At 33.9% G+C, this 13,517-nt stretch overlaps 1 protein-coding gene and 1 long non-coding RNA gene across 2 annotated transcripts; one reads left to right on the top strand and one right to left on the bottom strand.

The window, feature by feature from the left end:
- Positions 1 to 3,213: 3,213 nt before the first annotated feature.
- LOC105765548 (metalloendoproteinase 2-MMP) lies at positions 3,214 to 4,207 on the top strand. Its single transcript, XM_012584722.2, has one exon. The coding sequence runs from the start codon at positions 3,284 to 3,286 to the stop codon at positions 4,205 to 4,207; it is 924 nt and encodes a 307-aa protein (XP_012440176.1). The 5' UTR covers positions 3,214 to 3,283.
- A 7,421-nt stretch (positions 4,208 to 11,628) lies between these two features.
- Positions 11,629 to 12,971, bottom strand: LOC105768414 (uncharacterized). Its single transcript, XR_001125842.2, has 2 exons — positions 12,315 to 12,971; positions 11,629 to 12,078 (listed from the first exon to the last, which is right to left on the bottom strand). It is a non-coding gene; the product is annotated as an uncharacterized LOC105768414 (long non-coding RNA).
- Between the last annotated feature and the right edge of the window lie 546 nt (positions 12,972 to 13,517).

Here is a 13,517-nt window from a genome sequence, read left to right as displayed (position 1 = left end):
ACCTCTTTCACCACCAGAAACAATGAACTTCACGAAACCACCAAGGAGACCATGATCAACAACAACTCCAAAGACGTTGTCAGTTGCCTATCTTGGTGTCTACAGAGAGTTGATAGGGGAGATTGGGGAAGATGGACTTGTAACAAGAACTGTAGTGATAAGACCTACGTTACTAGATATTTCAATGCGATCTTTTTCTTTCTTTCAACGAAGCTCCCTCACTAGGCTACCTTCATCTTCGCCACTTAATACAATGTTAGTAGCACCTGCAGTAGTCTTTTGCTTCGTTTTATTGCTCATATTACCCTCCTCAACAATAGTACCAAAAAGACCTCCTCGCACACTCTGCATATAAGATCGCACATTCATGTATTTGTCGATTTCTCTAGATAAACTGGTGGATTCCTCAGCATTTTCTTCAATATTGTGAGTTGTGCTTGCACCACCAAAAAGTGTAATATCAGCACCAACAGTTAGCATAAGAAGGTTTGCACCACTCTATATATTCCTTGAAGATTTGGAAGACCACTGACGAGGTTTTAATTTACAAAAACAGTAAAAATAATTTCTAGGCTCATCAATGTTTCCCAACAGTATGAGCCCCAATTCATTAGTAGCTTCATGTGGTCATGCAAACTGTGTAAGTAGTAGCCCAACAATGTCCGCTCCATCATCAGCATTAACTTACCTCCATCCATTAGGGCTCAAATTTAAGAGGCAATACTGAAAAACATTTCTCATAGTCAGTATTTCCTCCAAGTCTAGCACGCGACCCTAGCGAAGTCTATAATATTGTCCCCAACCTATTTTTGTCATAATATCTCGTTTTCTTGAACACATATCTTTGCTAAGTATTGACCACTTGGTTGGAAAGTCAAAACCACTGTTGAGCTTGTATTTAACTAGTATATACTTGCAGTAGTTTAGACTAAGGTAAGAACACCAGTTCGTAATAATAGATTCCACTTCATCACTTCGACTGCATTCAATAAAGTATGCCATCGAGATCCACCAAGAAAAACCAGATAACTGTTCGGGAGCTATTTCGTATTCATCAATAATATGACAGAAACATGGGTGATGTGGTAAATGAAACCCTGCTTTTATCACGTGCAGAGAGAGTAAAAAGCTATCGTCGTTGGTGTCGCTCAAATGATGTGGTCTCTCAGGGATTGAAAAATCATAAGTAAAGTTTGGTACTTGAATTCCTCGCACAGCCAAGGCTCGATTCAGTTCTTCCACCTTCGTAGAACTAATGTAAGCCTTAGCTTCTACTGGACTTCTCACTTCATGGTGTCGCAAAGGATTATTTTGAACCACACGACCACTTCCCCTGGTTCTGGTCATGGATCACTAACAAAACTAGAAAGAAAAATGGAAAATACGATGGAAATTTTAGGGAGATTACCTTTGAAATTGCTCTTCTCAACAATGTTTTTTTCTTCAAAGTCTTAGAATCGAATAGTGAGATTTTTTAGGGCTTCGGTAATCTCTTTCTAAAGGGTTTTTTTTTCACAATTTAACGATTCATATATCCAAGAATGAGGACACAATCAGCTACACACATTTGTATTCTTTCTTCACATGTGGTGAAGTATACGTTGCAAATTAAAATGTAAAACGTACTCAACAAGTTTTTCTTTATATTATTTCTTGACTTATAGAACTAGGTTTCAAGAAGAGTCACTTTATAACTCTTCTTCGAACTAAGCAGGAGACAAGTTGTTATAATATTTAATATTATTGACCCACAACCCGAATGGATCCGGGTCGAACTCTATGCGGTTCGCATATTGAATTTGCATGATATCGAGTGTTCGTAGGAGGGACACTTACACCTTCCTGCGAGATCACATGTGAGATCACACATGAAACTGCAAAAACACGTGTTAAATCTAGAGTAGAATACGCATTGACATGCATTGAGCCTACTTAGATATTGTTAATGAAGAGTAATTATATCATATAAATGCACAACTCCACCCTCCTAAAAAATATACATAAATACTAATGAACAGTAAGGGGAGACAGTTGTAACAGCTCGTTTTTCAGTAATGTGGGAAACAGTGGTTTTAGGACCACAATTCTGACAAATGAATCGAAATATTATTATTTTATATTTAAAAATCAATTACAATGTGTTAGTGAACTTTAATCCAATAAATTTTATTAATAAAATGATTAATTACAATACAAGTATAAATGAAAGTACTTCAGTTCGTCGAAGAACTCTAATTTTTCATTAGGCTGGATCGGAGTATACACATTCACGACATCACATTTAAAATTGTGTCGCTTGAAACAACCAAAGAGACAGATATACTTGGGCTTATTGATGCAGCTCTCGACCTCACAGAAATTTGGATCCCAAATGCACCGACTGAAGGACGTTGAACAATAATTGGACATACCCAGAGAGTTTACACCATCCGAGCCTCAACCATCTCCAATTTGGTTTCTGGGAGAAACAACACCTTTGGCTCCGACTGATTTTTCAGCATCTAGATAACTCTTATTTTCTCTTTTCTACCATGCCCCTCTTATGTTCCAAGCCCTTGAATGTCATTATCTTAAGCTAAAATTTCTCATTGAAATTAAAGCTTTATACTCTCTCTCTTCCACCGATTACCAAGGATTGAAATAAATAAAACTTAGTTGAATTTTCAAAGGGGGCAAATTCCCCTTTTAAATTGCCACATTTAAAATGTATATGCGTGCATAATTAAACTACCATTAGCCATTATTTATAGTTTTTAAGAATTCTTCAACCGATAATTTTTTTATTAAAGGTTAATAATATATAAATGGTCAGTATGGCAACTTATATAAATATTATATATTCGTGGATTTAGTTTTAACTCAGTTAATATTGATATTATTGTTAGTGCAAGAGGACGTGAGTTCAAGTGTGCTAAAGTGCATTATCCTCTTATTTAAGAGTTGAGAGGGGTTATGGGTAGTACTAGGCATTATATCAAAAAATAAAAATTAAAAATCGTGATGCTATGGAAGAAGTAAATAAAAAATATTTTATATTTATAAACAAATAAACACAAAATTTAGAATCCTGAACCAAGTCTACTCCAGGCCGGTTAGCCATTTCTGAACACGTTTAAGGTTGTCTTTATGTGCAAGACCTGGTAAAGCCCTAAATTACAAACTAAGCTCAAAGTTGATGTTTTGAGACTTTTTAAGGTATAGTTATGGGTATAAATAGGCAACTGATATGAGGTAATTTCACCCACCATTCTCATTAGCTATTGATTGATCATATATAACCATCATGGGATCCAAAGCTCTTCAATTCTTCTCATTCACCCTCCTCCTTTTCTTCATGTTTCAGGCTGCTTTTTCACATTTCGAACACAAAAATCCATCGCCATTTGAGTTCCTTCAGCATCTTCAAGGATTCCATAAGGGAGACCGCGTTAAAGACCTACATAAACTCAAAAAATACCTCCAAAACTTCGGGTATTTGAGTTATAAGAACAACACCCATGTCAGTGACGATGATTTCGATGAGCTGTTGGAGTCCGCCATTAGAACTTATCAGTTGAATTATAATCTGAAAGCAACCGGAAGGTTGGACGCCAATACTATATCGAAGATGATGAGACCACGATGCGCCGTCGCAGATATCTTCAATGGAACTTCGAGGATGCGGTATGGTCAAAAATGGCACCGCCGTTCAGGGTCGAAATTAGTTCATACGGTGTCACACTATTCGTTTTTCCCCCAAGAACCGAGATGGCCGGCTTCAAAGTACAATTTGACGTACGCATTTCTTCCGGGGGCTCGAGTTGATGCCATTAACCCAGTTTCAAAAGCTTTTCAAACATGGTCCGAAAACACACATTTCAGATTTTCAATGACTGAAGACTATGTAAATGCTGATATAAAAGTTAGCTTTGAAAGTGGTGATCACGGAGATGGGTCTCCTTTTGACGGACCTAATGGAACCTTGGCTCATGCTTTTGCACCAACCGATGGGAGGTTCCATTATGATGCAGATGAATCATGGTCTGTAACTCCAGACCCTAGTGCGTATCATTTGGAGACTCTGGCATTGCATGAAATTGGACATCTTCTTGGTTTAGATCACAGCTCCATTGAAGCAGCCATCATGTATCCCACTTTCACGCTTGGAGAAAGCAAGGGTCTGCATGAGGATGATATTCAAGGAATCAAGGCTTTATATAACGTTTGAAAAACATTATTACACTTAAAACCATTATAATTAATTTTCATTTTACGTATTTTTTTGTTAAAAACTTTATTTGATTTGTGGATCATTTATAAATTTAATGAAATAAAGGTAATAAATTACTATTTTACATGTTAAATGCTTTGCTGCTCACTTCATTTGCGAATTAAATTCCATCATTTTCAGTTAGAATTGATTTTTTTAAGAGGAAATTGCTTAAATTTAAGAGGAAAAATTGAGATATATTAAATGATTGAAAAGAGATATCTTAGTTTCATATAAGCATTTCTCTTATATTAAAGTACACCTCAATTTAATTTGAAATGGAGTGTCCATTTTATCCTAAAATGTTATTATTTTATTTTATTTTTAAAAACAAAACAAACTAAAGCCTCTTATAAGCATAAACTTAAAATCTTACATAAATATTATAACAAAATTTTAAGGTTACTAATATAAATTTAGGGCGAAGGTAAGGGCTCTGCCCTTGAGAAATTCCTAGATGTCTGAAAATCTATAAAATGATAACTTAATAATGATGAAATTATAGTTTAACTTCCCAAAAATAACAAAATTTTGATTTAGTCCTTTCAAAACTATAGAGATGTAAGTCGATACAATGATGAAATTATATTTTAGTTCGCATAAAAATATAAAATTTAATCTTGGGCTCCTATAATTTCTTTTTGCTTCGTCCCTGAGCCGAATATGATTTCATATGTAGACTTCATTAATTTGTAATTTGCTATGTAACGCCCTACACTTGACTCGGACAACAGATCCGAATATAAGATGCCACATTTATTATTGGAGCAACTCAAACAAGCGAACACTCGAGCAGTGAATTCTCAGCATAATTGAATTAGTATTGTGAATGCATGCAAACATGATGGGTGGGGCTCACTTATGAAACACCAAGGTCATAGGTACTAAAAAACGAGGCCTAGATATGAATCTTGGGCCAAATTATCAAATTGTGTACCCATGTTTTGAGACCATAAAGTCGTGTCTTGAGACATGCCTCCCCTAAAAAACCAATTTAGTTTCGAAGTTTGGTGTCACAAGACAACTTGTCGATTGTCTCGAGATAATGACCCCTATGTCTCGAGACAAAGCCACTTGTCTCGAGACCCTAAAACTATTTTCTCCTAATTTAGGTTCGATGTGCCTTGAGATAAAAGTCACTATGTCCCGAGACGAGGCACCCAATGTCTCGAGACAAGCTTGGTTTGTCTCGAGACCCTTACCCAGAAATGTGTCAAATGGTCAAAAATGTTCTTGATGTCTCGAGACATTAGTGCAAAAGTGCAGATTTAGACAGTTTAAAAGCATACAATTGGACATCTAAAATGTGTCTCAAGGAGTCTAACATGCACCCAAGCTTTCATGCACAAGTTACACATACCAAAATCATATAACATGAATTTTCATAACGAATAACTTATTGTATCGAAATATCATATGGCAAGTAAATTGTTAGCTAACAACCATGCATGTTGTTTAGGAAATTATAAATCAATTGCAAAATTCAACAAACGTAAATCAAATGACCTTAAAAGGTGTCAAGCAATAGTAAGATACTCAAACTACAGAAATATTCAAAATCACTAAGCACTAGAATGGAGAACATCTTAAACACCTAGGTACATCATTTACTACTCTAACATAAAGAATCATTACAAAATTAAATGAAGGCGAGTTCTGAGTTTTTCTTGGATGCTACGGACACTCAAATAAACTTTTAATCAACTTCATGTTTGTGCACAGTAACAAACAAAACTGTACATTGAGTAATGAAACTTCATGACACTAACAAAATTGAAGATCCGTAATATAAGAATATTAAGCAAGTAAGTTAACAATATAATGTATCATAATTTGGCATTAGAACTTCATGCATTACCAATCACTCATTTGATCAAATATGCATCAACACAATATTCATAAGTAAATATTTTTATCCCCTATTAATCAAATACGAATCCAAGAATAGATACACGAGATAAAAAAAAAGTAAAATGGTTGCGAGAGATTGGCAAAAGGTTAGGAGTCAGGGGTTGTTTACTGCTTGTGGATAACGCTCTGCTTTCGATCAATATAGCAAAATCATTGCTTTGTAGTACACCTATAAAAATTGTAAGAGGTTTCATAACTCTTCTACCTTTGCTTTTGTTAGATTTAGGTTTGAATCTGAACTAATAAGGGTAGTGGCAGAAGGAAATGGTAAGAGGATTGATAGTTTATTTATCCATGTTTCTAAGACTAGGTTTGTAAAAGATATGGTGAATCCTAAGCACGAGAAATGTAACATTCTGAAATATGATTGGAGGCGTGTTCCTTTGGAGGCTTGTAAAGAGTCGAGGTCATATAAGGATGTTCTCAATGGAGCTGTGATCGCCTTCAAACATGCAAATGTTTAGAGTGAAAATCGTGCAAATAAAAATATATAAAATTAGTGCAGTATCTGCAAGCGAACATGTCAAATTGTAATATAGTTTAGTGTTACAACAGAACACTAGTAAGTATTCCGAGGATCGTACCCAATGGATTGTAGATTGGAGAATTTTATTATTAAATTAATTACTGAAAATAATTACTAACCTAATCAAATCACGAATTAGTAGTGTGAATCCAAATTAAAGTAGTGATTAAACTAAATAAATTACTTACCTTAAATTAACCAATAAATTACTTACATAAAATTAACCTAATGTAATTTCCTATTCCTAGTGTCAATGATGCAAACTCCTAGCCTATGCTCGATTAATAGTTAGAAGATTAATTTGCTTCAATGTTCGTAATTAACAAAAAGACTTGGGTTTTATTAGGGACTTAGTTATATTAACTCACTAGTATTACCTCTCGATCTCTACTAATTAATTAATCGACCAGTACACGCTTATCTTTCGACCTTACTTTTCTTACCAAGATAAATCCACAATTTACTCGGTAAACTTATCCCTCGACCTCGTTTATACTAAATTACTTCCTAGGTTCATCAATCCTAGGATTTAAAAACACATGAATTTATACCAACTAACTCGTACGGGAAACCCTTGTTATTCCGCTAACTACTTCCACATTTGCTCGTTAAACTATTTAATCAACTAATCAATTTCATAACCGAAACATGCCAGATATAAATGAAGCACAATAATTTATTCTAATATTCATACAAATTCTAATTGATTGGGTTAAAGATATATAAATAAAAGAATAAAAGATAAGGATAAAGAAATTGCTCATGAATAAATATAAGCATAGTTCCAGAGCAATCTCCACTCGCTATTGTCTTCACATCAGAATAGGAAGAATTTCGACTACAAGAAAATAAAAAGAAAACTAAAACTGAAAACTAAAGAAAACTGTTTTGTCCTTGTAACACCCCTAACCTGTATTCGTCGCCGAATTAGTGTTACGAAGCATTACTAAATATCGAAATCTCATACTTAACAAAATGAACCAAATACCATAGTTGTATATAAATATGCATAATGTGCATGTAAATATATATATTTAAACCCTAATTTATCTCACCTAATGATCAAAACACTTTATTCGTCAAAACATAGGTCATTAACAATCCACACCAAAAATCAATCATGCTTTATTAATTAAATTACATTTCCAAATCATGCTTCGAATTTTAACCCTTTAATTACCATTTAACTAATCAAAATTTTACAGCATTCAAATACTTAAAACATTTTTAAACATTTATCAATACAAATCGTATACCGAGCAAATATCAAAACTTCTATTTGTATACATTTATTTCATTAACAAATTACTAACTATGCAACATGATACAAACATAAGTAACCTGCCCTGTTTTGGACAGCATTTATACATCAAATTGGACAGCATTAATATGCTCAAAATGGATAGCATTATACATCAAATTAGACAGCATCAATATGCTCAAAATGGACAGCATTATACATCAAATTGGACAGCTTTAATATGCTCAAATTGGACAGCATTATACATCAAATTGGACAACATCAATATGCTCAAAATGGACAGCATTATACATCAAATTGGACAGCATTAATATGCTCAAATTGGACAGCATCATAACATATAAAAACAACCACATTTGAATATCATAGTAATATGCGAATAACCACATTTTAATGTCTTTGAAACACATTTGTAGCATGACTTAATATTCATATCTGAACATTAAGAAGCGAAATCGGCAAACTTATTTGGACATCTTTATTATCACACAATTATATACTATATAATATACTTCCAAAATGAGTTCAATATATGGCATAATATTCACAAACATCGCTATATATACACTAATCAAAATGTATCATATCGAAAATTAGCCTATACAAGTCATAAGTCAAAAATACAAATTTATAAGGTACCGAAATAGTAATCGATAGTGTGACGATGTTCCTAAACGATTCCCGAACTCGAGCTAGCTTTCAAAATCTATATAACACAGGAAAAACAAACAGGATAAGCTACAAAGCTTAGTAAGTTCGTATGAAATATACTCAACAATTCATAAAACACAAATCAGCAATTTGAACAAATTAATGTATAACTCATGATAATATCAAACCTTCCATAAGCTTATTCATATACTTATGTGAAAAATCTTAACATTTTCTATTTGAACTTCCTACTTACTTGTATATACCTGTACAAATTCATAACGAACTTAAACTTCTCGTAACATTATCGAACACTCAATGTTTCGTACACTAATTGCCATTGCATAGCCGAAGCTATTATAATCTCACACACTAAGTGCCTTACATAGCCAAAGCTATCTCAGTCTCGCACACTAAGTGCCATATATAGCCGAAGCTATTCCAAATCGCACACTAAGTGCAATAAATAGCCGAAGTCTCGTGTATACAATTTATGTAGTAACAAAGTATTAAAAACATAATTGTAACAATGTTTAACGCGTACGAACTTACCTGGGATGCTAAGACGGCGAATCGAGTCGTTTAGCCGATAACTTTAGTTTTTCCCCAATCTAGGTCCGAATTCCACTTTTCTTGATCTATATAATATCAAATTCAGCTTATTCAATCATTACTATATTCAATTTAATCCAAAACACACATTTGGGCACGTTTACACTTTTTCTCCCAAAATTTCACATTTTAACAATCCCTGTTTCAAAATAACGCAAAATTTCAATATACTCATGCTTGGCCGAATCTTCCCTATGTCCATAGAAATCCATAAATTCAATTTATTTCACATTTTAACTCCTCAATTTACAATTTTTACAATTTAATCCTTAATAAACATTTTTATCAAAAATCACTTAATAAAACATAATAATCTAACCTCAAATATTTATTTTTCATCATCAAACATCAAAAAACTTGAATATTCATCAATGAAATTTCGCAAAATCATCAAAAATTTTGAAAATTAAAACACGGGCTAGCTAGTATACGAAGCAACGATCTCAAAAACGTAAAAAATCATCAAAAATCGAGCTCAAAACATACCCTAATCACGCATGCAAGATTGCCGAATGCAAAAACTCCAAAAATGGCTTCCCAAACTTTTACTTTCGATTCAAAATGATGAAAGAAAGATGACAACCTAATTTGTTTTATTTTAACTTAACTTTAATTACCTTTTTTTACTATTTTAACCTTTTAAAACATTAATAATTACACAAATACCAAGCCATTAAAATCCACTATCTCCTTTATGGTCTAATCACATAATAAGGACCTCACATTTAATTAATCATAGAAAATAAATAATTAAACAATTAAATCACGAAATTTTCACACATATCAAATAACATGCTGTAAATACCAAAAATAATATTAAAATAATTTTACGACTTCGAATTTGTGGTTCTGAAACCACTGTTCTAATTTAGCTTAAATCGGGCTGTTACAGTCCTGTCCAACCTCTCTAATGAAGTTATAAAGTTGTTTATATATGCAGACATTAGGGTGCTAGGTGCCTAAATTACCCTTGGAGTGATTAGGGTTTAATTAGGGAAAATAACCCTAAATGGTCATCCAAATTTGGCTGAATATTTCCAAATTTCGTCGCATCGTCAGGAAATCCCTCGTTACAAAGTCGCTAGCAAGATAATCTTTTCATAATTCGTCGCGTCATCGTGACATGGGGTGGTTTTCAGCCTTGACAGCTTCGAAGTTCTGTGTTGCGACACGAGCCTCCCTGTGTCATGACATGACTGTCGTCCCTTGTGCTCCTTGACCAGAACTTACACCCTACACACTCAAATAGCCTAGTAATCATTCCCGAGGCCTGAGTTGGCCTAATGGGTCATCGAAGCACTAAAAAAGTGTGTAAAAATGCTTATTTTGAAATAAAATGAATCTAAGCTAAGAAATACGAAAATGCAAGAAAAAAGGTTAAAATACCTAGAAAATAAGTTCAATAAGTGTCGAAAAGTACTTAATTTTCCACTACGATTTGTGACAGATCAAGCTGCTACAAAAGGGTTGAAGTCATTTGTAAGACTTTCTAAAGTCTTTTCGAAGGATGATGGAGTTTTTGATATGGAGATTTCAAAGACTGATTTGGATCCATCAATGATGTATTGGTAAATTAAAAAGTACGTATAGTGTGACTTTGGTTCAACATGTGTTGTCTTCGGATGGTCTGGTCTGTAAGGTGCGTCCTTGGAGAGGTTTAGCGACATTATTAGTTTTGATAGTAAAAAAGAAATTGTTCCAGTATTAGGAGTTAAGGAGTTTTTTTCTGACTTTTTCCCACTCGATGTTGAAAAGGAGCTTGGTGAACATTCTATTTGGGTAGTGTTAGAATAGGTCCATTTAATTCTTTGGCATGAAAGGTTTTTTGAAAAGTTGGGTAGCAAGTGAGGGTCCTTCATCATGTTGGATGAAGCCACAAAAAATCGTGAGTCCTTTGAGAAAGCTTAAATGTTTATATCAATGGCGAATATATCACATATTTCTTCCTCTATTAAAGTTTTTAGTAAGGAAAATTTTTTAGAATTTTAGTGTGAATGTTGGAGTCAAATCCAGAAGTGCAATGAGTATGATCGTCCGGTTAATATTGAAGCTAAACAATCGATGGCTAGGAATGAAAGGTCTGTTGACTTTGCAAAAGGAAGGAAATATACATTAAATGTCGATCATTAGGACATAAAGCTAGATAGTGTATGGTTTTGGTTGTGATGGATGGTTTGGTGGAGATAAGGAGTTCATCTTGCGTTGGTGTTGCTACATAGATTATGTTGATATTTAAGAGGTTTTTAATCGTAGTTTATTTTGATCTTTAATTGGGAGTTTCAATGTTGTCAATCATTGTTCTGTTTTGTTGTTACTTCCAATTTTAGGTGATTGTCTTGGTTTGTTTTAGGTGTTTGGTAATAGTATATTTGGTATGTGTTTTACTATCCTTTTGGATAGTTTTGCATTTTTTTCAAATTTTTATAATAATAATTTTATTTTGGCTGAATAAAAAAAAAGAACAGATATACGGACAAAACCCTAACACTCGGCAATATTGTGCACAAGTGCCAAAAGTATGAAACCTTGATATGTGTGAACACATATACCCCTAACACTCTAGTAAGGTGCACACTGTGCAAGCCCAAATTTGCCCGGGGCCCAAAACCCAAACCAACCTAACTACAAACCCAAATCAGATGGCCCAATTAAGACCCAAATTTCAACCCACCTAAACCTAGCCCAATAACCCTAGCCCACTAGCCCATTACAAACTAGACCAACCCAACCCAAACAAACCAAGCAGCAAAACAAAATTTTCAAACCCTAGGTGCTCTCTGTTTTCTGGCGCAGTACCCACCCCTCTGCCACCGCCGTTCATCACGTCCCATCCGCACCTGCTCCCGACTCTACTGCCGCGATAGGCACCTACAAACACGCAACAACAGAAAGCAAAATAGGGCAAAAAAATAGAAACAAAATGTAGTATAAAGCGGCTGTAAAAGCCCAAATCAGTGGCATGTAAGGGGGTCCCCCCCTTTTTAAGAACATCAGAAAATAAAATACCTTTTTTAGAGGTTAAGCCTTTTTTTTATCTTGTTTTATTTTATTTTTTATTTTTTTAAACTGGATAATGAGATTAAAAAAGAGAGGAAGAGACTTACAGGACGCCCCGTGACCGCCGTCGGAGGGTAGATCTCCGTCGTCGAGACCGGATTCGAAGAGGTAGGGTCGTGGGCCTCTGTCTCGGTCCTTGTGGGGCTCGAATGCCCAACCCCACAGCCCGCCTGGAACTGGGCTTTAAAAACCCTTCCTCACGCTTCGTCGGCCATCGATTTAGTGGTGGTGCGGCGGATGGGCGAACGACAGTGAGAGGCCCGATCGTTGGAGGGCATGGAGAGCATGAGAGAGTTCTGCAGTTTTTTTTATGGGGAATGAATGAATAAATAAAACAATAAAAAAAGAGGGCTTAAATAGAAGACGAAACGACAACGTTTTGGGTGGCCTCCCGATACTCAAAACGACGTCATTTTGGGGAGGCTGACCCGCGACCCGACCCGTTTAGCAGAGGATCCGCACGTTTCAAGACTGAATGGGTTATTTTCGCTACGGATCCCTCCGCTTTTATGATTGGCTTCAATTTGGTCATTTTCCCTTTTTTTAGTATTTTCAATTTAACCCCATTTTTTCGCGTCTATTCTATTCCAGTCCGGCGCAAAATGATGCGTATAAGGAATGAGGATATTGCGCGATGAGGCCCTCCTTCTTGACGCACGTTTCACTTTAGTCCTTTAGTATCTTTTTATGTCATTTTAAAATCTGTCCCCTAATTTTTTTTTTATTTTGTTCTTTTACTATCATTATCATTATTATTATTATTGATATTATTATTACTTATTCATTTATACCATCTAATTTTAGATTTAATCAAATATAAATATACATCCTTGATATATACTTTATAATTTATATATACATATACACATTTTAATTTATGTACATATATACACATATTTTCATACTTTACTTATATATATACATGTACTTATACATATTCTTTATATCTTAAAATCCATATTTTTCTTATGTATATATTTTATATTTCATATATATATATTTATATATTCTACAATATATATATATATATATATACATAATAAATACATATCTATATACGTTTTGATTTTTATAAACACATATATATATATATATATGTATGCATACCTTTATATTTCTTATATTTCATAACTATAAATACACATATATATATTTACATATCCTTTATACTTCTAATATATATATTTTGTATATATTCTTTATATTTTATGATTCCTATATATACCCACATATATACTTTTTATATTTTA

The sequence above is a fragment of the Gossypium raimondii genome, chromosome 7 (genome assembly GCF_025698545.1).
Source record: "Gossypium raimondii isolate GPD5lz chromosome 7, ASM2569854v1, whole genome shotgun sequence".
Lineage (NCBI taxonomy): Eukaryota > Viridiplantae > Streptophyta > Magnoliopsida > Malvales > Malvaceae > Gossypium > Gossypium raimondii.
The sequence above is the reverse complement of the archived record's forward strand: the minus strand, read 5'-3'. Positions and strand labels throughout refer to the sequence as shown.